The 27,003-nt window shown below is 47.0% G+C and overlaps 1 protein-coding gene across 1 annotated transcript in view; it reads right to left on the bottom strand.

Annotated features, from left to right (window-relative positions):
• B4GALNT3 (beta-1,4-N-acetyl-galactosaminyltransferase 3) overlaps window positions 1-27,003 on the bottom strand; it is a 70,224-nt gene that overhangs the window by 26,368 nt on the left and 16,853 nt on the right. The window contains exons 2-3 of the mRNA XM_030041386.2: window positions 1,649-1,752; window positions 890-967 (exon numbers count right to left, since the gene is read on the bottom strand). Coding sequence (XP_029897246.1) covers window positions 890-967; window positions 1,649-1,752 — 182 coding nt within the window. The remainder of the gene's footprint in view (window positions 1-889; window positions 968-1,648; window positions 1,753-27,003) is intronic.

Below are 27,003 nucleotides of genomic sequence, written 5' to 3'. Positions count from 1 at the left end.
AGATCGATGGTCTGGTCTGGTTCTGGGCACTGGAGGGTGACTGGTGCTGGCTGCTTCCAGGAAAGCTTCAGCTCATGCTGCAGGGACCTAAACCGCTCAGTGCAATGGCTGGAGGGAGGCACTTTCCCTCCGCTGGCCGGAGATCATCTCGCGCCCTGAGAGCTGGGACAGCAGCCTGCTCCCTCCCCAGGGGAGTCGCAGCGGTCCTCCTAATTTGTGCAGGTCTCTAATCACCTTGAGGAATTTAGTAAGCTAACTCCATTAGCTAAATGCCCTCTGGCTGGTGTCCCCCTCATTATCAGCAGGCTGCATTGCTCCCTCATCTGAAGAGGAATGGTGAGATAAGGGAACAGGGGAGGAAAGAATAAACGAAGCATGAAGGAAACAAAGGGAATGTTTACCCCAGTCTTCAGGGGTCACTAGAGAAGGTCTCTGTTCATCAGAATTGTCACTGAAGTAGAGAAATCTCTACATATGACACACGGGGGGTGAACAGCAAGCAAATGCCAGAGCAAGAGCAGAGTGTGATACTTCTGCATGCCACAGTCTTTGTATTTGTTTGTTGAATGCTTGGCCCTACATACTCCCAGCCCTGAATAAACTTCACCTTTCAGGAAGGTAGAGGGCTGCGTGCTTTCAGGGAATTGTGGGTCGGTGCTTGGTGCCTTGATGGCTGGTAGAGACACCAAATTATCAGGAATCTGGACACTCCTGTCTTTCCAGATGATTACTCAGGTCTGTAAGTGTCATTAAGCCAGGAGGGGGTGATAGGGAATGGACTTCTAGTGAAGCAAATTAATTTCCAGGCAGAGGTCCCTGCCTTCCTTTCTCTCTGCACAGGTCTCCAGCTACAGATCCCTTACACAAAATGATGGAGAAAGGCACCCACCTCTGGCATCCATGGGACAGGCTTGCCCGCAGCTGCATAATTTGATTTATTCCTCCCACCTCTTTGCAGCTCTTGGTTCTGAAATACAAGTAGAGGAAAGTCAAAATAACCTGATAAATGACCTAGCACTGACACCTACACAAGAGGGCTCAAACCTGGTCACAAGAACATGTGTGAAAAAAGCAAGCTCCCAAGCTCCCTTTCCAAAGGACAGGCCAGCTATCATGGCCATAGTGGGGTGAAAATGCTCCTTGGCTTTTTTGACAGCAAATTTCCATGGTGGGCTACTGAGGGGAAAAGATACCAGCACTTTATAACTGTTTGCTAGCACAGAGTTAAAACTTAGGTCATTCTCCTTTTTTTTTTTTTTTTTGTTTCTTTTTCCCCATCCTTATTTCAAAAAGGTCCAAACAATAGTTCTTCCAACACTTCCTTCAGGCAATAGCACTGAGATGTGCTTCACTAGAGAGCTACAAACTCTCTCCTGACCTTTCATTTCTGCTTCCATCTCGCTTAGTGCTACCTTCCTGTGCCACATACCGAGCCATCTTCAGCCCACCGCTGTGGCTTAGTACATCTAAGATAACTTAATTTACTACAGTGGAGTCATTGTACATTCACATTGCCGTGAGTCAGCTCAGATTTTGCCCTGTGGCATGCTCTCTTTCCTGCGTGAAGAGAGAGCTGTCTCTTGGGGCCAGCATCAGAAAGGAAGGTCTGCCCTTCTAAACATTCAGAAGACATCCCAAGCCTCCTCACCTGGTGTCCCAGCTTCTGCGGATAGTAAAACTGAACACTTGGGTCCCCACCTGGGACATTTGTGTCTGCCAGAGCCTTAGCCAGCTCCCTCCAGCTTTCGTATCCTGCACAGAGGAAACAGAAAGAGATGTCAGAGTACAGGCTAAAAAAAGAAGCTGCAGCAGTTACCAGAATAAACTGGTCCTTCACAAGGCTGAGAGACCTCTAACATGCTGGAACAGTCCAGCAGAGACCAGGAGTTGTTTACGTTACTCAGAGTTGGCAGACTGACACGGAGACAGAAATTGCCTTTGTCTTCATTAAAAGCTCTTCCCTCCTTATTAATTTGTTTTATTAAAGATTCATCATAGTTCTAAAATACATGTCAGACATTTCATTAATCACCACAGGACTGGAACCTCTCTGTAGATCCCTCAGATAATCCCATTGGTCAAACTAAAGAACATCAATTTTTTTTAACTAGCAATCCCAAAGAAAAATAGGACAATAACCAGATTACTAATTAGTTTAACCATCAAGAGAATATTTTTCTGAATATGCACCTATTTGCACAATAAAACCTTTCAATCTTGTTTTCTTGAAGGAAATGATGGCACCTGATGGGACATTCAGCTGTAATGCCTAAATATTAGCAGTGATGTGTTTAAGGACATCGCTACTTCAGTGAAGTCAGCTTCCAGGTTCAAAGCAACTTCATTTGACACTCCCTCCCCTCTCCCAGTCTGCTTGATCAAGGAGCCAGGATCAATTTTGGTCTCCTCCTACAACTCCATTAGCCTCCTGGGCTTAGGAGGGACAAAGAGGAACAGATGTAGCATAACCTAGTAGCTCTCCGTAACCGCTATGCATATCACTAACGAGACAGTGCTGGTGAGCAGAGCTCACGCCTCCCAGCAGTGTTATGGTGGCTCACACCATGCAGTTTTCAGATCGACTAAACATTTTGGCATTGAGTCAGCAGCTAACCAACCTGCCAGCAGCTCAGTGCTGTGGCCACGCTGCACGATAGCTTAATTGTGAAGAGCACAAGTGCCAAAACCTCCGCAAGCACTTGCTTCTCCCAGGCTGGTGGCAGACCACCACCATACGTGGCGAATCCACATACCAGGGACCGGAGCCAGGCTCTCTGCCCATTTTCTTTAAAAATGGAAATCATCCCCAAAGCTCTAGGAGGTCCAGAGAAGTTGGCTGCCTTGGTATATGAAGGGAACCATCCCCCCAGCTTAAAGTCTGAGTGTTGAGATGAATGGTCTGAGCCCTCTGCACTGCTCCTGCAGCCAGAAGAGGCAGGGAACATGCTCTGAGAGGGCAGCACAGCCCAGTGCTGGGGAAACCTCTACTGTTTCAGAGCCAGCATGCCCATCTTCACCCTGCCCACCCATCTTCACCCTGCCCACCCAACCCAGCAGCATGAGAGACTCGCTGTGCCTTAAGTAGGAGCATCTTCCATCAGTTTGCTTTGGAGGGGGCATTTACAAGCCACATGACCTAGACCAGCTCCAAAACATCTCTGAGCTATGTAGAGGCCAAGGCAAACCCAAAACAACCCCAGGAACTAGAATTCACAAACGACCCTTTGACAGATCCCCCTCCCTGGCTGTGCTAAGCTCTTGGCCTGTTACTGCACCTACGAACAGGGTTGCAAAACTCTGTCTGTACTCGCTTCTGAATCTGGGTGCTGCGGGGTCTGGCAGAGGAGAGCAGAAAGAGAAGATGTTGAAGCTGCCTCCTATGACGTGGTGAAAAAAGGGGAAAATTAATGAAAAGAAAGTGCAAGAAATGTGGAAAATGTGAAAGTAAGTAAGAGATGCAACTGAGAGACAAGAGTCAGAAGCAACTAGAGTGTCCTGCTATCCTGACATGAGTGTTGGCTTAGATGTGTGGGTTTCATTCAGACCCTGTTAGATGCTGAACAGCCACAAATTTATGATCTAGGTTTCCCACCCCCAGATTCTGATCTGAAGCGAGGGATTTAAGTCTATGACTGAAAATATCAACATCAATATTTATCTTCTGCAGAAGATTTTTCAGTCAGACGATTTGGGTGAGTAAACTACTGATTAATGGAGCTAAGCACATCTCATGCTTCAGGGACTAACTGTGATGGGAAAGAAGGAGAAATTCTTGCGTCTTCACATAAAATAATGTATAACTGGTAAGCTTCCACTTTGTTCAGAGCAATGAAGCAGGAACCACTGTTTCTGAGTGTCCTGCAGCTGGATACATGGCCCCACTTGCAATGGGGCTGAAACAGACTTTGTAGTTCACATGAAATTCAGCACTCACTACTTTGAGGGTTCATTGTACTAGTGGGAGAGGGGAGCACACTTTTTTTCAGAGGAGACACCTAGAAGAGTAGGACTGGCTACATTAGAGAGGAACCAATTAAAACAGGAATAAAATTAAAAAATGGCAACAAAAGTCGGTTCACTCCTGGAGATTCACTGAAGGAGGACACAAACAGAAGCAGTTTTTTTCTTTTGTGCAGAGACGAGAGATTATTTGGCTTCATTGTTAAACTCAGGACTTCACTGCTCTCTGGAATAAGCTCAGGACAAAGCATCAGGAACCTGCCACTCCTGGGAAAAGGATGTTGGCCACCACACCTGGCTGCTCCACTGTGGCAACTCCCGGGCTCGTCTGCGCTTCGGATCCTGCGCGCGGCTGGCACGGAGCCCGCCTCGCAGCAAACACAGAAGCCCGGCTGCACACAAGTGCCAATGGCTGACATTTCTCTGACCCTTGGAAAAGAGAAGAAAGGGGGCTAATTCTCTGTGTTGTACAAGTATTTACCTAACAGTTAGATCAGCCAAACATGGAAGAGACCGAACAGCTAGGAATTAATCTGGAGGTAGTGATTTCCTTGCTGGGTAATTTGTACTTTGGCAGGCTAATTCCCCAACATGGTAGGAAATGATTTTCAGAAAATAGTAGGATAAACACTCCCTTCGGAGAAAGTTCTTGGTGCTCCAGTTCCTTCTCAGAAGATGGGCTTTTCCCTGGGGATCTCCATGGGGCACCCCTGGAGAAGGGCCTGGCTTGGCCTATGCTTTCCTTGCTAGGAGGAGGGAGGGAGCTATAGAAAAGAGACATAGCTGCTCCAGCCTCCTGCAGCCAGAAGACCTCCTGTGGCCAACTGCTGACCGAGGTCTTCTCCCCAGCACAGGCCACAGGATTCAAGACATTGCCTTGCAGGTGTCCTCTCCTGCATGACAGCTGGAGAGCAGAGCCCTGAGGCTACATCCACTGCTCTGTCTCAAGAGGACCAGAGCAAGGTGGTCTACCACAGGTTCAGCCTGTCCTCAAGCTCTCCATGAGCACTGCTCAGCAGCCCTGCTGGCTGGAGCACTTTCATGATGGCTATTTAAAATAAACAAGAATATGCCTGGAAAAAAGCAGTAGGCAGTAACTAGAACACCTTAGCAAACACTTCAGTATTACTAAGAGGGAATGCCAGAAGTATTAGCTTTGATGGTTTTGCTCCAGCCCCTCTACAAAACCAGTTCTTGTTAGGATGGGAAAAGGCAAAAAACTGTAAAGGCAGAAATCAAAGGCTTGTGAAGAGCCTGTCCCACAGCCAGGTGAATAGCTGAAGATGTTGGGCCAGGCTTTGCTGGCATTAGCCTGTCAGACAGATGCACCAGCCAGCTCCTGGCCTTTCTCTCTTCTGGGCATCACTTCCCGAAGCACACTGGTTGATTTCCAAGGCTATTTTTTCACCCCAAACACCTCCAAGGAAGGCAGCCCTGATGCAGGCACAGCTTGCCAGAAGGAGCAGCCAGCCTTGCTACCACATACTCCCCCTCCTTGGCATCAGGACCAGCCTCCCCACTGCCACAAAGGATGGTTCAGGGCAGTGATTCACCCAAAATCCTGCCCAGAGGAAAGAAAGGCACATGGCTTTCTGCTGGGCCAGCCTGCCCAGCCGAGCTGGCTGGTGGCCATGCGAGCACCACAGCAGACCCCAGGGAGGGGAATGCCGCTGTGGCCAGGGTAGAGCAGCATCCACGCTTCCAGCGACCTGCACTTATACCATGCACGGGGTGATGTCAGACCTGCTCCTTCACCATCGCTTCCTGCGACGGTGCTACTAGCACCAGAGCATGGTGGATGGGGAGATTTGTATGATTTTGCACCGAGAGGGACCTGATGAGCAAGGTTCTCAAAAGCACTGTGGAGGGGCAGAAGGGCAGACAGATTCATGGCAGTGACAAGGGGTTTGCGCAGAGTGCACTCAAACTGCATTTTTTATCCTCGCTCCAACCTCCAGGACATTTTCCCTATGTCTGCAACCAGACACTTGGCTGACCTCCTTTCAACAAGCAGACATCCACCTTTCTTTCTACTTTTCTGCACCAGTGGACCAAGGTTCAAGCTTCATAGGGATCAGCCACTGCCCAGAAATGTGAAGGTTGTTCATGAGAGAAAAGGGCTCCTTTTTCTCCCTCTTCCTGTCAGGCAGGCTGGTTGCTGCCCCTCTGGATTGGAGATGGGAAGCCCTCAGGACTTGAGCTTGCTTCTGGAAATAGAGGCAAGTGGACACAGAGAAAAGGAAAAGAGCCTGAAGAGGAGGCTGAGACAGATGCTGCATCCTACAGCAGAAACCCCCGCAAGAAGCAACTGGTCTGAATCCAGTTGCCTGCAGAGCCAGCAGACCAACTGTTAAGGGACAGAAAAGCTTTAACAAGAGGAAATAAGATGAAGATCTTTCTTGCCTTGGGTCCAGTCAGGGCCCAGGGCCATGTTTGCCTCTTTTCAGCTGTGCTTTTTACTGCTCTCAGGTTTAAAGTCAGCGAAGGAAGCTGAAGGAATAGCAAGTGGAGATGGGGAGATCTCATCCAGCAGTTATGACTCTGCCAGAGCAATGCACTTGAAGACCAGCTCAAAAGAAAAAAAAAAAATAATTAAAAAAGCAGAAAGCAGCAGCCAGAGATAACAGATAGCAGTACCTGGGGAGCTATCAGGCCTCGGGGCAAGAGCGTGACCAGAGCTGCTGTCTGTTTGGAGATTAGATCCATCAAGCCACTGTCTGCCCCCTGGCCCCAGCCAGCACTCGACGTTTCAATTAGCCTGTGAAGGTACCTGGCAATTATGCAAGGGGGAAATCCCAGACCCACTCAGGTGATCAGCTTCCCCTCTGAAGGATGAGATTTGATTACTCTGCTGTTGTTACTGCTGCTTACATAGCTGCAAATGCTATTAACACCCACATGCTACCCAGCCCTTTTGTAATCCTGCTAAATGATTTCACTCAGCAGCCTCAGGAAACAGCAGGTCCACAGGCTGGTTGGCACAAACAGTATTTTCCTTCTGATCTGAGACCATCCTCCTCCTGTTTTGTTGCAGGGATGGGGCAAGAAAAAACTGGCAGTTATGAAGCAGGATTTTGTTCTTCATTACCCACCGTGCCCACAGCCCCCTCAAGATGGCATGATGTTTTAACCCTCTCTTGGATGGTCTTATTTCTCCTCTTATCCTGGTTGAATTTTTTCAACTTGCTGTTATCCCACAGAACTTCAATGTGATTTGAGGTCTTTCCCAGTATTATTCCTGGCTGAACAGGTATGCGGGCAATACCCCCAAATATTACCATTAGGTGCCTTGCAAACATACTAGTCCAAAAGATGCTGGGGAAGGTTGCTTGAAATTGAACATGACGTAGGAGCTCAACTCAGGGAGCTATTTGCAGTCTCTCACACACATATGCAACAAGCCTCCTGCCCTGAACACGAACCTCCCGCCCCAGTTACTCTCATTTAGATTATACCCCACTCACACAGGCAGTGCACTAGGAGTGCCTTCACCCTGCCACATGACGCTGGGTGTCACGGGCAGTGAGGTTGTGGTCCAGCAACCAAATACCTCTGGCCAGTGAGATCATGGGGACAAGCTGCCGTGCTGTGCACCCCAGGCAGCATGGTTTCACAGCTACAGCCTGATAGTGACCATCTCTTTGTCACCTGGCCAAGGCAGCACTGCATCATGCTCTGGGGAAGAGAGTATTTAGAGAGTTTGACATGCCTTTCATGCACCCTGACCAGGGCAAACCCCTACTGTTAATGCCACGCTCCAGGAGAAGCAACACCCACCTCCTGGTCTACGACACACCCCTGTATGCAGCCCCACACCAGTAAATGCACAAAGCATAAATGTGAGATGTAAACTAACCTCCTAAAAACAGAGATATGGAGGAATGATAAAAGTGAAAAGGAACAGCCAATGGTTTCTGGCCATAGGGGTGAATGAAAGTTAGGTCAAGTCATGAAACACAGACGGGGGGGCCAGAGAAACTCCCTAAAAAATCATTCAAGGGTAGAGCCGGGCCAAGAGAGTCTCGCTGGTTACTTATTTAACTCAATAAAAGGCATAGGCAGAAAAGGGTGAACTTCTTGCCCTCAGATCAAGATCAGAACAACACTCTTGGAGTTAAAAGGATTCAAGAAGTTATGAAACCTGGTGTTATAGAGGGAGCCCTGCAAACCTTCTCATTTCTGGTGAGTGCAGAACCCTGCAAATGTGATTGCTGACCTTCTCCAGGGATAAATCACAAGTTAGATACTGTGTCTGCAGGCATAAATTACTCCATTCTTCCTCCAGTTACAACTCTGATTCACTGCTTTGTGAAACTGCATAGCTTTGCTGTCTGTGAATTTGCAAACTCTGACAATAAGCTGCAGAACATTAGAAGTACATGAAGTATGATGGAGGAAAAGGCAGAGCACTGTACTCAGGAGAGAGAGGAAAATGAGCAGACCTAACTACTCAGGGCACTCATGCAGCCTCACTTCCAGACTCACGCACCAAATAATACCTTGCTGCTGTTGCCCTCTAGGTATAGGAAATGTATTTCATACAGGAAGGGAGGAACTGATAAGCAATGGCTGGGGCACTAACCTGTTTTGTGGAAGATAAAATTCAAATCTTGCTTCTGCCACTAAAATTTTCCATTGCCCTAGTTAAATCATGAAATCCACCTATGCCACAAGATTATCTAGCAAACATTGCCTGCCTCCTGAAAGCTCAGAGAGGAAGGATATCCACGTGGATACGCATGGCTGGATTTGAGTGAGAAAGCCCACGATGTTGCTGCCAGTTGCACTATCCTTCAAAATTATGGGGCTGAGCTCCTAAGTCATCTCCACGAATGCCTCTGTTTCAACCTAGTGTGTGCTACAGTAAAACAACTGCAAACTATTGCTTATCTGCACTTGCCAAGCTGAAGGCAGAGGAGGTTCAGGAGCCGATGCCAGCATGGAAGGGCGGCTACGACCTGCAGCCAGCTGAGGTGCCTGGCCACAGAGGCCCAGCTTTGGCTGTGCAGCTGTAATCCCCTGCCTGAGGCGATTACAGCCAACAGCGGCCCTGAGCAATGGAGACATGTCCTCTCCTGCCCATGCCCACCTCTCCGACCATGCAACTTAATTCCTCCTCACCTTTCTCTCTTCTGCAAGTCGCACTAAGGAGCCCTGAAGGATTAGACTGGGGAAGGGGAAAGAGCAGGGCACTTGTTTTTCAGAGTAAGGAGGCAACATTGACTCAAATGAAGCCTGAGAAGAAGAGCACGTCCTGCTGATTTTAGGAAGAGGAGATAAAGACTGTGATTTTGGCACTGCTAACTTCCACAGCAAAGGGGGGAGAAATGCTTTCTATTCTGCTGCCCTTTCGCAGTAATCCACTAGTTCATCTTAACCACACAAAACACATGTAGAAGCTTTTAAATAATAAAATATGTTTTTAACATTATGGCCATAATAGCTGTGCAGTTAAAATCATTAACTGCTGGCAAGCTCAACTCTTTAATTTACAGAACACGTGGCAGTTGTCCTGCAATTACTGTGTGCTTGTCCCCGAGGTGTTGTGCTGCACACAGGCTGACTCTGTATCTGCCTCCTTGTAAGATACTGCCATCAAAAGCAAACAGTCTCTCACTTTTTATATTCTTCATGCACAGCAATAGATTTCCCAAAACAGCCACAGCCGGTGTTAAAAAGAGCTGCTTCCAGTCATACCAAGATTAAGAGCATTTGAGTAGTTCACATCACGGTATCACACTTACCAAGCCAGGCTTTTGCCAGTCATTGTCTTTAAAACATGGGATTTGCATCAAACCATTTACTGATGGGAGATCAAGATGTTTGACTTGCTTGAACTATAATACTTGCAGCGCTTGGAAGAATTGGCAGGTTGACAGAAGAGCACAGAATCAGGTGTTTTGATACAAGTCTAAGTTTTGATTTTTATTCCTGCTTTTAAGATCAAAATAACTTTCTATTTCGTGGACTCCAGTTTCATGCTTTTCTTTTTTTTTCTCCCACTCGTTTTTTTGGTAAACGGTAACATCTGACGTTATTTTTGGAACAAAAATACCTTTAAACCTGGAACATCTACGTGGGTTTCTACCAATTCACTGGCAGTGACCACATCCTCAACTGCTGACTCACGCTCTGCAGCTCTGCACACAGTCTGCCGCCTTTTTTTTTTTTTAAGTAAAAATAATAATAACAACTTAAAAAATTCCCATCTGGCTCTCAAGGTGACTGGCATGAAAAGCAGATGTACCACCTGGTTATGTTCACTGGAAGTGGTATTTCTGGCACTCTCCCCTTCGTCTGGAGGCACCCATGAAGCCATGCCCTTAGAGACACAAGAGGCAATAAAGGCCTGTCCTACTGTGGTAACAAGTTAATTAAAGCTAACATTTGCCTCCATATATCACCAGCTCAGTGCCGCAAATCATATGCACTGCACTCGGAGACAGACCTGGGAGGCTTCCTGCCCACTTTTATTCATATGTACAGCATCATTAACAGCAGTAAGGACTTCTTGCAAAAAGGAGCATGTTTCTAAATGCTTTCAACCATGAACTGATGTGTTACTTTGATGTCCATGGTATCTGAATAAATGCAATTAATAAGAAGCAACACATGTATGTGGCTTCCGTCCCCCGAGCACAGGGAGGTACCTGCAAAAATAAAGAAGGAAAGAAAATGGCAAATCAATGCTCAGCAATATTTGCCGTCTGTTTTTCTTTTTGCAACAAGACTGTGCCCAAGAAAGTTCAACAAAGTCATCCATGCAGCTTTCAGAAAGCTTTGGTAAGTGCATTTTTCTCAACTGATCCAAACACTGCAGCACACAGACTGCTCAAAGAGCTTTCCAAGAGATTTTTTTATACACGAGCTGTCTAGGATGTGAACATCAACTGTGCCAATAGACCTTCAAGTCAGCATTTGTTATTGCATTACCAAACACAGCTAACGCATTATTTCTTTTATCTTGGATGGGCATTTTCCTAAAGCTTCAACAGCTTGCCACTTCCATGTAGATGCAGCATTCCCAAAATATCTGCCTGCAGCTTGATTTTCAGTCAAGTTCTGTGGAACTTTGTGCGGTAGAAAATGTCATCCACTGTTTCCATGAAAAAAACCTCACACCTTATTTATTTCTCTACTTGCTGTTTCTATCTGCCATTTTGCTCAAAGCTGCTGTAGTCATTTTCTTCCCCTGAATTCACCTCAAAGGCAGTAATCCACTCCCACTGAAATGTATTGTTTCCATGGTCTCTGTGAGCATTGCAACAAAATTATTACCTTACCCTATCAGTTTCAGTGGTGACTGGAGGCAGTCTAGGGACGAGACTAAAGGAAGAGAGGAATTAAGATAAAGAACAGGCTGGACAAATATCCACAGAAATGGTGCAGGTAGGGTTGACCCGACCTTGAGGCAAGGAAGTGAGCTAAACTCAACACTCTTGAAGGCCACTCCAGAAATATCTTATGATTTGTTTAAATTATTTCATTTGCCTGTGTTCTTGAGGGTAGCAGAACAACTGGTCTTCCCAGGGCTCTGCATGGGATGCCCTGCTCTGACACCGAACAAAGCCCTGAAGACAGAGACACCTGTAAATGTGGGGCAACACAGCAGTTATCTGACAGCTATGCTGAGGAGGAAACAAAAGCAGGCATGCTGATGAATATCAAAACCAGAGAAATATAACAAGTCTTCTAAATAACAAAGAGGAACTGACAGTGCAGTGGTTGAGGTACTGCTTTGGTATTGCTTTCTAGGTACGTCAGATTAGAAACAATTTGATGACTGAATTTTGAGTCAGATGAAGTCCTTCTATTAATGTTAATGGGTTTTGGATGAGGCTCTAAAACTACTCCAAGAATTTCAGGAACTTGGATGCAATCCCTGTGTACAAGTTTACTTCCATGATTCTAATTCAAAATTCAAAACTACAGCTTCTGGTTCAGGTTTACATATGATCAAATGTTGATTAAAAAGGCAGCAAAAAGGAATTTCAGGATATTCTTCAAGAACATCTGAAATTTCTCATCAGATGCTGACAACACCAAATCTAAGCCCAAAGCTTCATTTGGCTTCTAACCCTAAATGCCAGCCTTCATCTCTCTTTGTGGAGGAACCGTGCATATGCCTCGGAACCCAACACCACCACGTCTATTTAGCAAAGGTGTGATTTGTAACACCAGTTTCTTCTGAGTCATCATCAAGTACCGACTGCTAATCAGGGCAGACAAACATGCAAGATAGACTAGTGGTTTGATATGTGATGGAAAATCCTATATACCTATGTCTTAAAAACTTTATCAAACCTCAGAGTACTAAGGGGGCAAGAGCATGCTCGAGCTCCTCCATGACACAGGCTCAAGATCCACCTGGACAAAACAAGCCGCCAGTCCTCCCTTTGGGCATCCTGCCTCCAAGCAAATGTACCCTGTGCAATGGGAAGGGCTGCAAAGCACAGACACTTGCTTCTGGGCTGGCTTTATTTACACAACACGGGTTGCCATGGGGAAGAATCAGGGTTGTGTAAACTCTCTTTATAGAGCTCTTACCCAATGACATAATTCCAAAATACCAACTTCTGAAATATTGTTTCTCCTGTTCCTTGACTAAATCCTATGTCAATGTCCGGCTTTGGGTGTCAAACCAGCCTGCGCAACACACTTGACAAATATCACTAAGAAAGTGGGAAACAGGAGGAGATCACAGAAACCACTTTGTCCCAGAGAGAACAAACCTGGAGCCATTCATAAGCTGAGACGCAGCTGAACTTTTTGGAGCCCAGACTGCAGGGGCCAGCCAAATGCTGCTGCGGGGCCCCCATTCTCCTCAAGCAATCCCTGGCACCAGCAGGCATTCCTGAGGGCTTCCAGGAGGTGATCCTTCACCCAGAAGGAGACGGCCGGGTTAGTCGCCTTGGAGCTGGGCCAGCGTGCCTTACAGAGCTATCCTGTTTCAGTAGAATGTTTAACCGTGCTACAGCTTTCTACCAGAGCATTAAAATTGCCCTGCCAACTGCTTAAGGTGGCTTGCGAGGACTGATCGCAAAATTATCGTTTTCTTCCCAACGCGTTGGAAATTTCCGTAAGTCAAGGAAGAGGGGTTCCTACTGCCTAGCACTTGTCCAGCAAGTGCCTAATGAATGTAAGGACAAATGAAACTGTTAACGACTGTCCAGTCCACCTCTTGTGTAATTCAGTACAGGAAACTCACACAGTAATTCCTGCACTGGCTCCAGAATAAATATCCAATGAAAATGCCATCTGACATTGGTTATTTACATGCTGACCTGAGATTTCATCCAAACTGTTCTCAGCCTCTTTGCTAAGTTTTACTGACCTTTTCCACAGCCTCCTGGTGTGATTCCTACTGAGCTCCGCTGACTGTTCAATTTCATTCCCTTTCCATGACGGTATGAGTGTACCGCCTTATACAACTTAATCACATATGTCAAAATACCCATTTCTAGCATGTTCTGCCAAAACTGAAGGCCAGTGAAAGCAGCTGGCCTCTCTACTGCATTTTGCAAAAGGACTAGTTGTTCATCATCTGTCCTTTGTGTGCCTCTGACCCCAGTAACTCACAAAGCTCCAGGTTTCACATAGCTCGGAGAGCATCAGACCTCAGGTCTGGTGCCCTGAAACACTACAGTACAGTTTATATGCTACACACTATTTTATGGGAAAAGTTCCTAATGTGGTGTCTCCTGGGATGGAGATGAGGACTGTGTGTGCCTGTGACTTCCCAGGCTCCACAAATAGCCCAGGGCAGTCCATTCTTGATTACTCTTTTAATCTATCTTTTCTGCATGCTAATACAAAAACATGGAATTGCTGAGGGTGGAAGGCACCTCTGGAAGTCATCTAGTCCGAACCCCTGCTCAGAGCACGGTCACCATCACCTAGAGCAGGTTGTGCAGGGCCACGTCCAAGCAGGTGTTGAATACCTCCAAGGACAGTGACTCCACAACTTGTTTGGGCAACCTGTTCCAATGTCTGACCACCTTTACAGTAAAAAAAGGTTTTCTTATGTTTAAACAGAATTTCTTCTGTCTTGCTTTGTGTCCATTGCCTCCTGTCCTCTCCCTAGATACCACTGAGAAGAGTCTGTCTCCTTATTCCTTACCCGCTCCCATCAGCTATTTATACACATGGGTAAGATCTCCCTGAGCCTTCTCGTCCCCATGCTGAACGGCCCCAGCTCTCTCAGCCTCTCCTTGTATGTCAGATGCTCCAGTCCTGTGATCATCTTCATGGCCCTTGGCAGGACTCACTCCAGCATGTCCATGTCTCTCATCTGGGGAGCCCAAAACTGGACATGGTGCTACAGATGTCTCACGTGGGCTGAGCAGAGCGGAAAGATCATCTCCCTCAATCTGACCTAATGCAGCCCAGGAGGATGTTGGTGTTTGCTGCAATGGCACATTGTTGGCTCATGTTCAACTTGTTGTCCACCAGGATCCCAAGGTCCTTTCCTGCAAAGCTGCCTGTACTGGGGCATGAGGTTCTTCTTCTGCTCCCTAAGACTGTCTCCCATGGGATTCTTTGAAGCAGGTCCCTGAACATGGCAAAGTCTGCTCTCCTGAAGTCCACGACTGTTATTGGCCTTGTTCCAAGTTAACTCCAGTCTGTTCACCACACGAGGCAAAAATCATTTATGAAAGTAGTTTTAAACCAACCAGTCATCTAAATACATTGATAACTCTGAGCCCCAAAAGTTTACAACTTCACTGCTTTTGAAAAATCTGCCTGTAAGTACCTTGGAAGCAGAAGTCCCAAGGGAAAGTGCTAGGATTTGAGCCAAGCCACACATGTGCCTTTTTAGAGCCCAACCTAAAACAGCAATACAAGTAACTACTTCAGAGTTTGCAAAATCACTGAGCCCTCCTCTGTCTTTCTGTGCCCTCGACCTGCCCATTAGAAATCCACCTTCTCCACAGCAAGTTTCAAGTCTGTGATCAAAAATGTTTGTGATTCTGAAAAATGAGAATGGAGGGACAAAAGAGATTGAATGCTAGAAGGAATAATGAGAGGTCTTGTAAGCTATTATTCATGTCCCTTCTATATTAATGAGATACCGATTTTTTCATCCAAATAAAGCAACTACAGCATAATATCCATGCTACCACATCAGCAGTTCACAGGATTTAGAAAACTTGGAGCAGAATGTAAATCCTGTTTGCTGCAGGATGTTAGGGCTTTGTCTATTATATTTTATAATACACGTAACTGCCACTGTCAGACATGCTCTTCTACTTGGAGAACTGATGCCAAAATGATGCAATGGGATTGTCAGCAGCCTATTGTCTGGGATCTTATCCCTCCAAAGAAGTCCTGCTGTGATGCAATACGCTAACAGGTAAACCGGCAAACAAACAAAAATTGCTCACCTCTGCCGAGTTCATTTCTTTGCTGCTCTGCCCTGAGTCTCGGCGACAGTTAAGCCAGGGGGAAGACCTGGTGTAGTGCATGAAATGGAGACAGCACCACTTCAGAACGGCCCACCAAGGCTTTCTTGCGCCTTCACTCTTTTAGCTGACACCAAGAGTGACACTCACACAACATATATCACACACTTGATTTTTACCTGCTTTTAAGGATCTGGGCTGCTTGACTGAATTTTACCATGCTTTTTTTGGCAACACTGACTGAAATATTAGGTGTTCGTTCAGCACTGGTTTTGACATCTCATCACTGTGAAGACGGGGCTTTCACCCTGTCTGAAAAGCAGTTGTGCTGATGTTTGAAAATTCAGTAATCCTAACAGCAGCACTGATGAAGTAACAGGACAAACATCATGAAGAGCAAATATGGAACAAGTACAAGCCACTACTGCACCAGTGTCAATAGGGACGCATGAGCCCACGAATGCAACTGCATTCACACAGTTGGTGAAATTCTGGCACGTCCTGGATGCTGGCATGCTCACCTTGACTGTTTTTCAGTTGCCATTTGATGGTAAGAATAACAGACATCTGTTTGCTTCCCAGGAGTACTGGGGGGCTCGGTTATCTCACCTTCTAAAACACCAAAAGTGACAAGGATGGAGAGTCTGATTCACATGGTCTGCGCACTCAGGCTCACACGGACTTGTTACAGAAATGCTGCTGGTCCTATCGGAAAAATCAGGCCCCTGGGCACTTTGATCCTCATCAGAAATAAGAAAAAAAAACTTTCTAGGAAAAGAAAAAAAAAATCTCATCTAGGAATCTTCGCATCTCTGCAGCTCTGAAGCTGGCAAAGTAAGCCTCACTGGATTTAACTTCAAATGCTTATAACTTTGCATAATTGGGAAATGTCAGAGCAACATTTTTTATGCATCTTTGCATATGATCAAAAGCATGATTGTCACAAAACCAGATGAGACACAGCATGTCCCAGACTCTTGGTGAAATCTGGTTGCTGAAGCATTCAGCTGCTGTAAGCGACCCTTGCGGAAGGATGCCCTTTATGAACATCTCTAACTATTTTGGGCCATCTCAAATGAAAGAAGAGTTTAATTAGCAACTTTATCCCTGCTACAGGCTGTTAAAGAAAGTTACAAAAACCACACAGAGCATGCATAATTTTCCACCAAACTCTACAGAAATTTTTAGCATGCTTCTAAATTTGAGCCCCGTAGCTAAACCTTGAAACTCCTATGGGTCTTCTTCATAAAACCTGAGTTCACTTATGCTAGCAATGTGGTAGGGTCTCTGTATAGGTAAGCTCTCACCCAGCAACAGCTCAAATGACAGGAAAGACACTCCAGGCATAACACTGTCTTAAAATTATTAGCCAACAGGAAACACCACAGAAGAGAAAAAAAATCATGTTTTTTTCTACCAGCTCTGCCATAACAAAATGACTGTCCAGTTTCTCCCATCCCTTCTCAGTTGGCCTCCCCATGCTTTTTGTTTAATTTCTTTCTCCCTGTCATTCCCTTGCCCTCTCAGACTCTTCGAGCCTCTGACAGTTTTGGGGGAACACCCAAACCTTCCCATCTCCCAGTGACCCTCCTCCTTCAAGTTCTCTCGTGTTTCCTGGTGAGCTCTGTCTCCTCTTTCATCAGCTGCCTGCAAGCCCTGCCCCAGTCTTACAGCACTGGAAAGAAACGCAATCCGATAGCATTAATAAATGATAGCTAGTCCCTCCTCTCCCTTTCATCTCCTTTTCTCTGGCCGTAAGCAATCCGCCTGCTGCCGAGGCAATGAGCAAGCACCCGCCCGGGCCAGGTTGTGGTGCTGCCACGTCAAGCCCCAGGGCTGACTCCAGGCCAGGCCGCCATCTAAGCAGGTTGGTGAGCGAGCCAAGACGTTGCTCTCCTCACCTACCCCAGCCTCCTGCCGGCTCCTTGGGTGGAGAAGACCTGATGGGTCCAGTTTAAGGGACAACAAGGGCTCCCATCCAGCCCAGCACCCCCTGGGGAACACCTCCACTGAGGGGGCTTCCCCAGCAGCCTCCCACGCCATCAGATCTCGAGGCACCACCACATTTCGTCTGGAGGCCGCGGACAGCTCGTGCCTCCGTCATAGCCCCCAAGAAATCAGCCGCCACTCCCTGGTCCTTCCCTGCTCGGTGCCCAAGGCTGTTCTCATGAAAACCCATTAGATTTTGTGACTCATCCCTCACCCCAGGGTAAAGCTAAGAAAACAAGCAAAGATGAGACAAAGAATAATTGTCATATGAGAAAAATCTATAAGCTATTTTTCCTGCCCAGGACTTCCCCACCTCAGACATGAGAAAAGCACCAATTAAACCATTTCAGCAGACTCCCAGAGCCCCAGCAAGGGCTGCATGTGACGGCCACCAAACGGCCCTGCTGACTCCTGACCTGCTACAAGGGCTGGGGGGAACCCTTAGTGCTAATGTCCTTATGGTTTATGTATGTCCTTATGTATGTCCTTACATTTCTTACAGCAAAGGAAGTCCTTTCCCCTCCCCAGTCTCACAAAACACAGCACTGAACTCAAATGGATTGGTGGGAGCAGGATTTGGGGAGACCCCAGTACTTGTGAACCTGAGACAGAATATTAAATCCCTAGTGAAATCCTGACTGCTTCAACACTATGAGCAAGGCAGGAGCCGCAATGGAGCACACTTGCTCAGCAAGCCGACGTGCAGGCTTTAATCGGGACCCATGAGACACCAAAATGCAATTACAGTCAAAGAGGTGATATAGGACAGCATCTCAGTATCCCGTATTTTCTCTCTTTCAGTAGCTTGCTACAGTTTGCTCAGTGTTTAAATCAAAGGGATGTTTTCTAACCGATGGTGCTGCAAACCACAAGCTGAAAAAACAAGCCAGGTTATTTTTTGCTCTTTAAAAAAAAAAACACCACCCACCAGGGATCTTGCCCAATGGTCAAAACTGCCCAGCTGCTCATTTGTGTGCACAGCTGTATACAATTTGTACGGAGCTGTACAGCTATAGAGCGGAAGGAACAGAGCAAAATCAAATTGCCACAACCAACAACATTAAAAAGATTCTTTTTACCACTCATCTTCCCAGTAATTAAGGTAGCTTTCTCCCAGTTTTCTGGGTGATTGAACCACCCTGGAAGAATCAACCCCAACATATTTTCAACCCGTGTTTTTGTTTACTCAGAGAGGGCCAATTTTTAATTCTCTTCTTACAAGCATTCATGACAGGCCTGGATTATCAAAGAGCTAGCCTTAGCCAAATCAGGAGGAGGAAAAAAAGATGTCCATGTAATGAACTGTTGCTAAACAACATCAAGTACATGTGAGGAGATTTTGATTTGCTCCTGGAAGTTCCATGAGAAAACACACAAAGTGAAATAAATATGGTAGATTATTTATTGCAATTTCTTCACTCAACTCTAAGAGCTTCTGCCAGAAATACAGTTCCTGTGCATGGAACAGAAACCACAGAGGCCCGCCTAGGGCTACTCAGCACGCAGATGCGGTCCAAACTTACTGAATGCTGCTGGTTTCAATTAGGGACCAGAGCTGGTGCTTTAATTCCATCTTACAAAAAAAAGGTCTCTCTGAAAAGGCACAGCGTATGCACAGTACTTCCCTGAGCAGGAAGTAAAAGCCTTATGTAGGAATTTAGTAATTAGCAGATCAGACCTTTGGTGCATCCCATCAGATAATCTACCTTTGACCAGTGGCCAACACCTAATGTTTAAAAGGCAGAAGAAAACAACCTTCAAAAGTACCTTTAGCTTTACAGAGAAAAAAAAATGTCCTCATGACCTATGCAAACAGTCAGCTTATGCCCTGCAGCACAAATTGTGATTACTCTTCTCTTTGTGTAGTTGCAAGTGTTACTATTAGTCATAAAATTATCCAACCCTTAAAAAAAAAAATCCAGCCACACCACTTGCATCATTGGCTCCTGCAGCACTGAATTAACTATGCTGAAATTACCCAGCACATACACAATAGAGTTATTTTACAAATAATGCTTTTTAATTTAATAGCGTAACTCCCCTATGCTACGGAGCTGAAGGAAACCAAGAGACTGATTTCATTTCTAGAGCCACTTTGAATTCTGCTGTAGGACCAGCTTTAACTCTCCTCTCTGCATGGGGAAAAAAAAAAAAAAAAGAAAAAGTAGATCTAGATATCTTACACGAGTAAATCCTGTCACAAGTAAATCTCTTCTGCCTCAGCCACCTTTGCTATTCCTTCCCCTTGGTCCTTCTCAGACCTCATGATATCCCCGAGCACTGAAGCACACAGAGCTCGCTGCTCTGCTCCAGAGACGTGTATGGGTTCAAGGGAACATCAGAGCTCAGTCATGCCTGTTTATGTTCTCTTCCATTTTTAAAAGAAAGCTGCTCTGGACCACATTGGCTTCAACCCAGTGGGAGCCCTTCTACTGGCTTCTGTGGGCTTAGATCCAGCCCTTGGCCCTCACTCTACTTACGTTTTGATTAGCTGCAGCAAGCAAAGCAGACAGCTTTGTTGCTTAGCCAATTTTTACCATGCAGCCTAGTGAGTAACTCCTGGGTCGCTCAGCCTCCTAAGAAGCTCCCTGCGTGACAATTTTTGAAAGACGTTTGCTTGGATTTTTCAGTTTCATGTCAATGGTGTCTGGTTTCACTGTGGCCTTTACAGACAACTCCAGTAACTCAGAGGGATCCAGTTATGCAGATGAAGGATGTATTGGTTTGACCATATCAAATATCATACTAGCCTGACTTTAATTAGCTCCTTATGGCCTGGTTTTGATCTCAGAAACGCCATGGTAAATCTGGAGCAACTCCCCTGAGGAGCAGAGTTTTGAGAACAGCATTTGGGCCCCTGCGGTGAAGTTCTGACCTTCTTTTACACTCCTGCGAGGCCTGATCAGTAAACGGCCATGAGAGCAGCTCTGGGCAAAACCAGACTTCCAGGGCCCAGCTTTCAAACCCAGCTGCCCCAAAACCAGCAAGTTCATCCATGTCAAGCAGGGCACTTCTTCCAGTCACGACTTTGCTGTGGCATCCTATGCTCCCCTCCCGTAGGAACTCTTGGGGAAGAGACTGGCTTGCCTAAAGCCAGCTCCTGGGGAAACCCAGGCATTTCAGCCCGGCTTGACAACAGCGCAAAGGACAGGAGGGTAAAGAGTGTCCTGCTGTGGAGTAGCTGAAGCTGGATGCAGCCAAGGGGTGTTACTCCTCCCAGGTTCAGTTCAGTTCAGATCCCCGTAGATGAGGATCTCAGCAGAGGTTCACCTGCTCACACGAGAGCTGTGCTTGGCCCACAGCTTCACAGGACCCACGAGCAGCTCCCTGCACCTTCTCGTCCTTGCAGTGCACAATGCTGCCAAATGCTGCTCCTACGTGGACATCTTCCTGCCAATCCAGTGCTGTCTTCATACAGATATCCAAACAGCGTGGACTGCTTGACTGTTACCATGTCCTTGTGCACCACAAATAGCCTGGCTGAGGTACAGGCCTACTGAAGGTCTGGAAACTACATGAGGTTCTTGGAAGCAACCGACAGCATTTGGCCACTCATATAGGAAATACACTTGTACAAACATGTTTGCAGACAGTTCCTCACCAGCTCCCCGTCCCAAAAGGGGTGCCAGGGGTTAGTTCATCCACCTCGGGGATGGCGTTGACCTGCTGGCTCTGACTATTCCCACCCACCTGCCCCAGTTCTAGTCTTTTCCATTACCCGCTAATCCTGACCACTCTGCTGTTGTTTCCTTGGTTGCTTACCTGTAACCCTAATCCTAGCTATGCTCTGGCTATTTCCCATTGAACCCTGGCCTCCCTGTCTCTTGCTCCCTTTGCAACCCTTCCAGGAGACACAGTCCGAGCACGGCAGCCTCCTCCTCTGTGACTTCCCTATCAGCGCTGCTAGCCATTTCACTTGTTTGAGGCCTGTATCACCTACAGCCTTTTCCCCCAAACTGTGCAACTCCAACAGCGTCAGACTGAAGCGTCTGAATACAAGTCTCATTCAAAGTAACCAGCACTGAAATGCTCCTACTAGGCTTGCATGGTGGACAGGCATGACTTTTGCAGGTTTGATGGTCTGTGCTAGCAGCAGCCAAGTGTACCCTGGGGCAAGGAAAGAGCTCCATTTTGCTTTACTGCCCACCTCCCCTTCACACAAGGCACTGAAGAACCAGCTGCAGTAAGCTGCATCTTGCTCTACTTGAGGTCAATAGGATTTTTGCCACTGATCTCCAGAGGAAAACCATTTGGCTTATACCTTTTTGCTGAAAGATATGCATAGGAAATGCATAAATATTATGGTTTATGCTGGCACCCGGTCCAGCTGTAACCCTTTCTCATACCACAGTTTAGCCTCTATCTATACTGAGTCCTTCTTGATTACCCAGTTTCGTACTCCACCATTGCCAGATCCCCAAGCAAAGTGCACAGGATTGTTACTTGAGTCCCTGCAGACCTTTGCCTAGCAGCCTTGTGGCACAGGTAATGATTTGCTCAGGCCACGTTCGTGGTGGGGTACCTCAGAGTTACTGTTGCTTACTGCCACCAGCAGCCCATAGCTGCATAAGGAGGTTTCAAGGAGTTGCCCAGAAGCCAAGAAGCCCAGATGACCTGATAGAGCCAGCATCTGCCCTTGGATTGAGTAGACGGATAAAAATAACCATGTGCACATGGCCAGAAGGAAGTGTCCTAAACTGTGGCACTACCCATGTGATTGTTATTTGTGACAGGAGTAGCTCAACTCCATGTGCAGCTGGCCCAGGAGGCAGCTCTGTCTAAGACAAGTTGGGTGGGAACAGTGGCAGCACCGAACTGGGGACTGGATAAGAGCAGGTGACAGTGGTCATGTGGGAACAAGGTCTATCATTCACTTGCACTTCTCTCTGGGTCATTAGGAGACCTAGGTAGGTCCCCAGAGACCATCAGCAACCCACCCTGAGCCAGGGGGATGGCTGGGGTCTGGCTTCATCCCCCTAATTTCCCTGTTTCCACCCATCATCAGCCAGCGTCACCCACTTCACATCCACTTCCCTTGGCCATGACCTCTCAGCCTCCTCTCTGCAGCACCTCCAGCACCACAATGAAAGGCAGAGGGGTTTTGACATCGTGCATTTTGATCGATTCACAAGCACCCCTGCTTCTTTCTATCCTCAATTCCTAAAGCTAAATTTCTCAGGTGAGGCAGAGAAGGTCCATGAGCTAAAGCTGGGAGAATGCAGACAGACTCCCTGTGACACCCTGCTCTTGGGAACCAATACAGCCTTCCCCGGCAAGTGGAGAGGCAGCACGCAGTAACTGACAACAACTCCCCATACAGACCTTCACATCAAAGCCTTCCTGCAGGAGAGCTACCAAGTCAGGCACTCATGGGCTGTGCCAGGATGGGAAATCTGGCAAACGCCACAAAGCACGCGGGCTGTCAAGGAGACCCTCTGCACGAGTTCCCTTCAGATGCAGACAAGGCAGACCTGGCCCTCTCATGGGTGTCATTGAGGCAGAAGGACACAACTAAGTTGTTAAGTTTTATATAGAAAAGTGGGGAGAATTTGTTATAGGGTTGAAATTTCAAGATTCCTACAGACTGCCTTGGTGCCATTTGTGTGCTGCTGTGCCCTGTTAGCCTCTAAGAAGGTCCTGCAGTAACCGGACAACTAGTAATAGTATCTGTTATCCTCGCTAATGGGAGCACAAACAACACTCTCAGAAATTAAGAACGATTTATCAGAATTTTAAACTTTTTTTTTACAGCAACAACATTCTTTTCATCCTAGTGAGCTACAAATGACAACCCTTTACTCTTAAGATCTCTGCCTGCTCAGATAACAATAGTTTCTTTGTGTTTTCTTTATGAAGGTGCCCAACACCTTCAGGTACTTGCATACTTGCCAGCATTTGAAAACTAAAGAAACATCTGGGGAGAGAAACAGGAAGATCTTGCAGCTTTGATTAAGCAAAATGAGATTAAGAAAGCCTTTGTAAAACAACTGTGGAACAGGATGCTAAAAAAGAACATGGGTACAGTCCCTGATTGACTACAGGCTTTAAATATACACATCTCCGGGTATAGTTCCTGGTCTGCAGAGGCCCATACATTGTGCAGAAAGACCCAAGGTGGGAAGAGCAAGGAATGCTGCAGGGCAAGGCAAGGAAAAGCCGTATGAAAGCTCTGAGTGAGCTGCACCAAGCAGCTGAGAGGGGTCACAAAAACAAAAAAAGGCAAGTGACTGTATACTGCCAATACATTGCTTGCATGCTGCTGCACTCTCCTTAGGGGCACAGAGGCTCCCGCCCTGTTCCAGCTCCGCTACTTCAGCCCAGTTAGCTCACTGCAGCCGAAACACACATTGAGGTGCGAAGAGGCACATGCGTTGCTAGCTATGTACCTGGTGGGAAAGGGCAGGACTAGAGAGAGTGGCCTGTGCAGAGGAAGAGAGGGGGCAGGTGTGCAACAGCTGGGGGGACCGACTGCTGGTCTGCGTTCAGATGCACTGGCAGAGCCGTGCTGGGGGAGGCTGTGACTCCCCTCCTTGGTGCACAGACCAAGTTGGTGAGGAGCTGGTGTGGGATAGCGTCAGAATTTGAAATGGAAATGCACGGCTGCAACCCTAGAAAGGAAACTTGCAAGTGCCATGGCCATGTCATGTCTTATTTATTCCAGGATCTGACCTACCACATTCGTGAACATTGCTCTCCACCTTAAAGGACCCCAGAAGGGAAAAACACTGTAATGCATAGCAAGCTGTGTAGTCCCAGGAGCTTGGCAGGAGAGAGCAAGGCTTTCAAGGTCATGAAAACATGCAGGGGAACACTATAAAAGAGCACTAAGTAGGCGAGGTCAGGAACATGCAGGTACTTGCATGCAGGGGTGGACAGGTATGTATGAAGAGGAGTGAATACACGGGGAGCACATCTACACACCCAGAGAGCACAGAGAGGAGTGTGAAGCTGTGAGATGAGGCAGATGGACAGCCTCAGAGATGAACAGATGGAGCTTATCGGTGGGAGAAGAGATGTTTTGCAGGGAGAAGCAGAGCGATGCAAGGCTTTGGGTGTGCCTCCATGCCGGTGCAGGTGGGGAAGCCAGGAGGTGAGGAAAACTGGTGCGGCAGCATATAGGAATGAGCACATGCTGCAAGCATTGATGCACATGCTTGGGTTATCCAGGTGCTGCTCACTTCCCCTTGGCAGGGAGCGGGTATAGAAATTGCAGTACGCATCTGTGATGTGCCTACATAGGTACAGTGATTCCTTAGGACACTTTTATGTGGGAGACGGCAGCACCCATTAGACAAATACTATTTACTGAAGTCTCTCACCTGGGGCACTTTCACTGCATAAGTATCCTACACAGAGAGGATCCTTGGCTATCACCATGCATGAAGGAAGACAATAAGAGAGATCCTATGTCGACAAGGGACCAACACTGGAGAGAAAGCTCTTTTAACAGTGACTGAAACCACTTGCTCCCCTGGTTGACAGCAAGTGCAGAATGCAGCCTGCATCATTCAGGGTGTTTTAACACAGCATCCAAATCTGTGATCTCACAAATCCGAAGCTGGGTCTTAACATTAACCCTAATGTTTTAACATTAGGGTAGAGTGTAATGAAGTGTCCCACACCTTGGCTCTATACAAAGGAAACCTCTACAGCCTGCAAGGCTTTTACGCAGAATAGTAAAGCTGGCATGGGAGACATGCCTCTACTCTATAAAACAATGCACCAAGCATCGTCTGCAGGTCATTTAAGAGTAGCAGCATGCTGCTTAGCAGCGAAAACCCTCACCTCACCTCCACTTCACACTGTGGCCTCCTTGGGCTCAGAGGGAGGGGGGAAGAGCTGCAACTAGATGTTCATTACACACCAGCTCCATGCAGGCCACCTTGGGTCAACTAAGTGCATGTAAAATGGCCCTAGCATTAGCCCAGCTGTCTGCCGTGCAATGGAGCACAGCATCAAATTCCCTGGCCACCTGAAACAACACAAAATGAAGTGTAGGAGCTGCAATTCTTCTGCTGGGAAATAACCGTTCTTAACCTGGAGCAAACAGGTTTGGTTAGATGCGCTCAGCAAACATGAGGACCACAGGTGCCTTCGGAGCACAGCACACTTAAAAGGTGCTATCATGAGTCTATCTTAGCACACAATGCAAAATTAGATGAGACCTTTGTTTTCTTGGGAGATTCAATTGCTAGTTTCTGGACTCTGGGCTGATTTGGTAGCACTTGGAGCACGCAGAGACCCTTTATATGTGGAAAATGCTACCCATGGAAATGCCTTTAGAATCTGAGATACGCACACCTGCAGAGAGTAAAGTTACAGCCATTTCTTTACAAAGCTACAGATCCAGACAGTACTATCACATATATTTTAAATAATAATTAAAAAAAATCAGATTATTTACAAAGGAATGCAAAGAAATGCACACAGGGATTTGTACAGTTTCATTTAAGCCATATAGGGAGATGACAAATCCCAAGCACCCACAACAGACATAGCTGGTAAAATCCAAAAGCGTGAAAGAAGAATCATAGCCTATGTGCCTGCAACTGTACAAATGTATCTACTACGTTCATGAGAAAAAGCACCAATGCCCCATGACTCTGCCCTGTCTTTGGAGCAGAGCACCTCCTCTGGAACTGCTGAGGTGGCCAGGGCTGGACAAGGGCTGTCCTGAGCATTTGCTACCAGCACAAGAGGTGGCTCAAATCCTTTCCTCCCTCCCATCACCACTTTCATTCTGTTGTTTGTTTTTTTTTTTTTCTTTTACTTGAACATGGCTGCTCTGGGAGACCTGCGCAGGGAATGCCCAGTTCGAGGACAAGCCCAGTATCATTCACCCAAGCTGTCCTCCCTGCAGGGGCCTCTACCTCAGCCAAGCAATGTATGAAGCCCCACTCTCCTGAAAAAAGCTTTCCACTAACTAAAGCCTTAAGCTGCCTTTGCACTGGATCACTCAGCAATAGGGAAATGCACCCAGATCTAACACCACAGGATGTGGGGGTCCTGCTCAGCCTGGTAATGAACCACCTCGGGGAAATAGTGGCAGGTCACCCCACTCGAACCGCTCCAGTTTCAGGGTCTGAGAGAAGAATTATAAGCAGTCTTCAGAGCTGCAGAGCCCAAGAAAAGTATCTCTGGATTTTAGCAGCTTGACTGAGAATACATCTTAGCAGACCTTGCAAATGTCCAGCTCTGCAGAGGGGAGGCAGCAGAATATCGCAACGGTGGAGTTTAAACAGGCTGGTTGCAGAAGTAAATTTAGCACAGGGACATGGGGCCACCCTCCAAGTTGTACTCCAGCCCTTCTTCCTTTGCCAAAGTGCTGGCAATGCATGCTGTCCCAGCTTCAGGGGAGCACCAGCCCCTTCCCAATGCCTTCTCTAGGGTGGTGGGAGAGCCTCCATGCAGCATGGCACCTACTTACTGTCTCGTACTTGTACTGCCTGCTACTTACTGTCATGTAGCATCTTCGCAGCAGCTCTGCAGGGCCTTGGGCAGGGATGCTGACAGCCTGTCTGGCATGGACAGAGGAGCCCAGCACTGCAGCTGGAAGACAGACCCTTCCTGGATAGCCTCAGACAGCAAAGGCAGGCCATTTCAAGTGGCTGTCTGGTTAGAAATCAGTATTTTTGCCAGTAGTCAACACCAG

This window comes from Aquila chrysaetos, chromosome 17, assembly GCF_900496995.4.
Source record: "Aquila chrysaetos chrysaetos chromosome 17, bAquChr1.4, whole genome shotgun sequence".
NCBI classification, from domain to species: domain Eukaryota; kingdom Metazoa; phylum Chordata; class Aves; order Accipitriformes; family Accipitridae; genus Aquila; species Aquila chrysaetos.
Note: the sequence above shows the minus strand (reverse complement) of the source record. Positions and strands in the feature narration are given on the sequence as shown.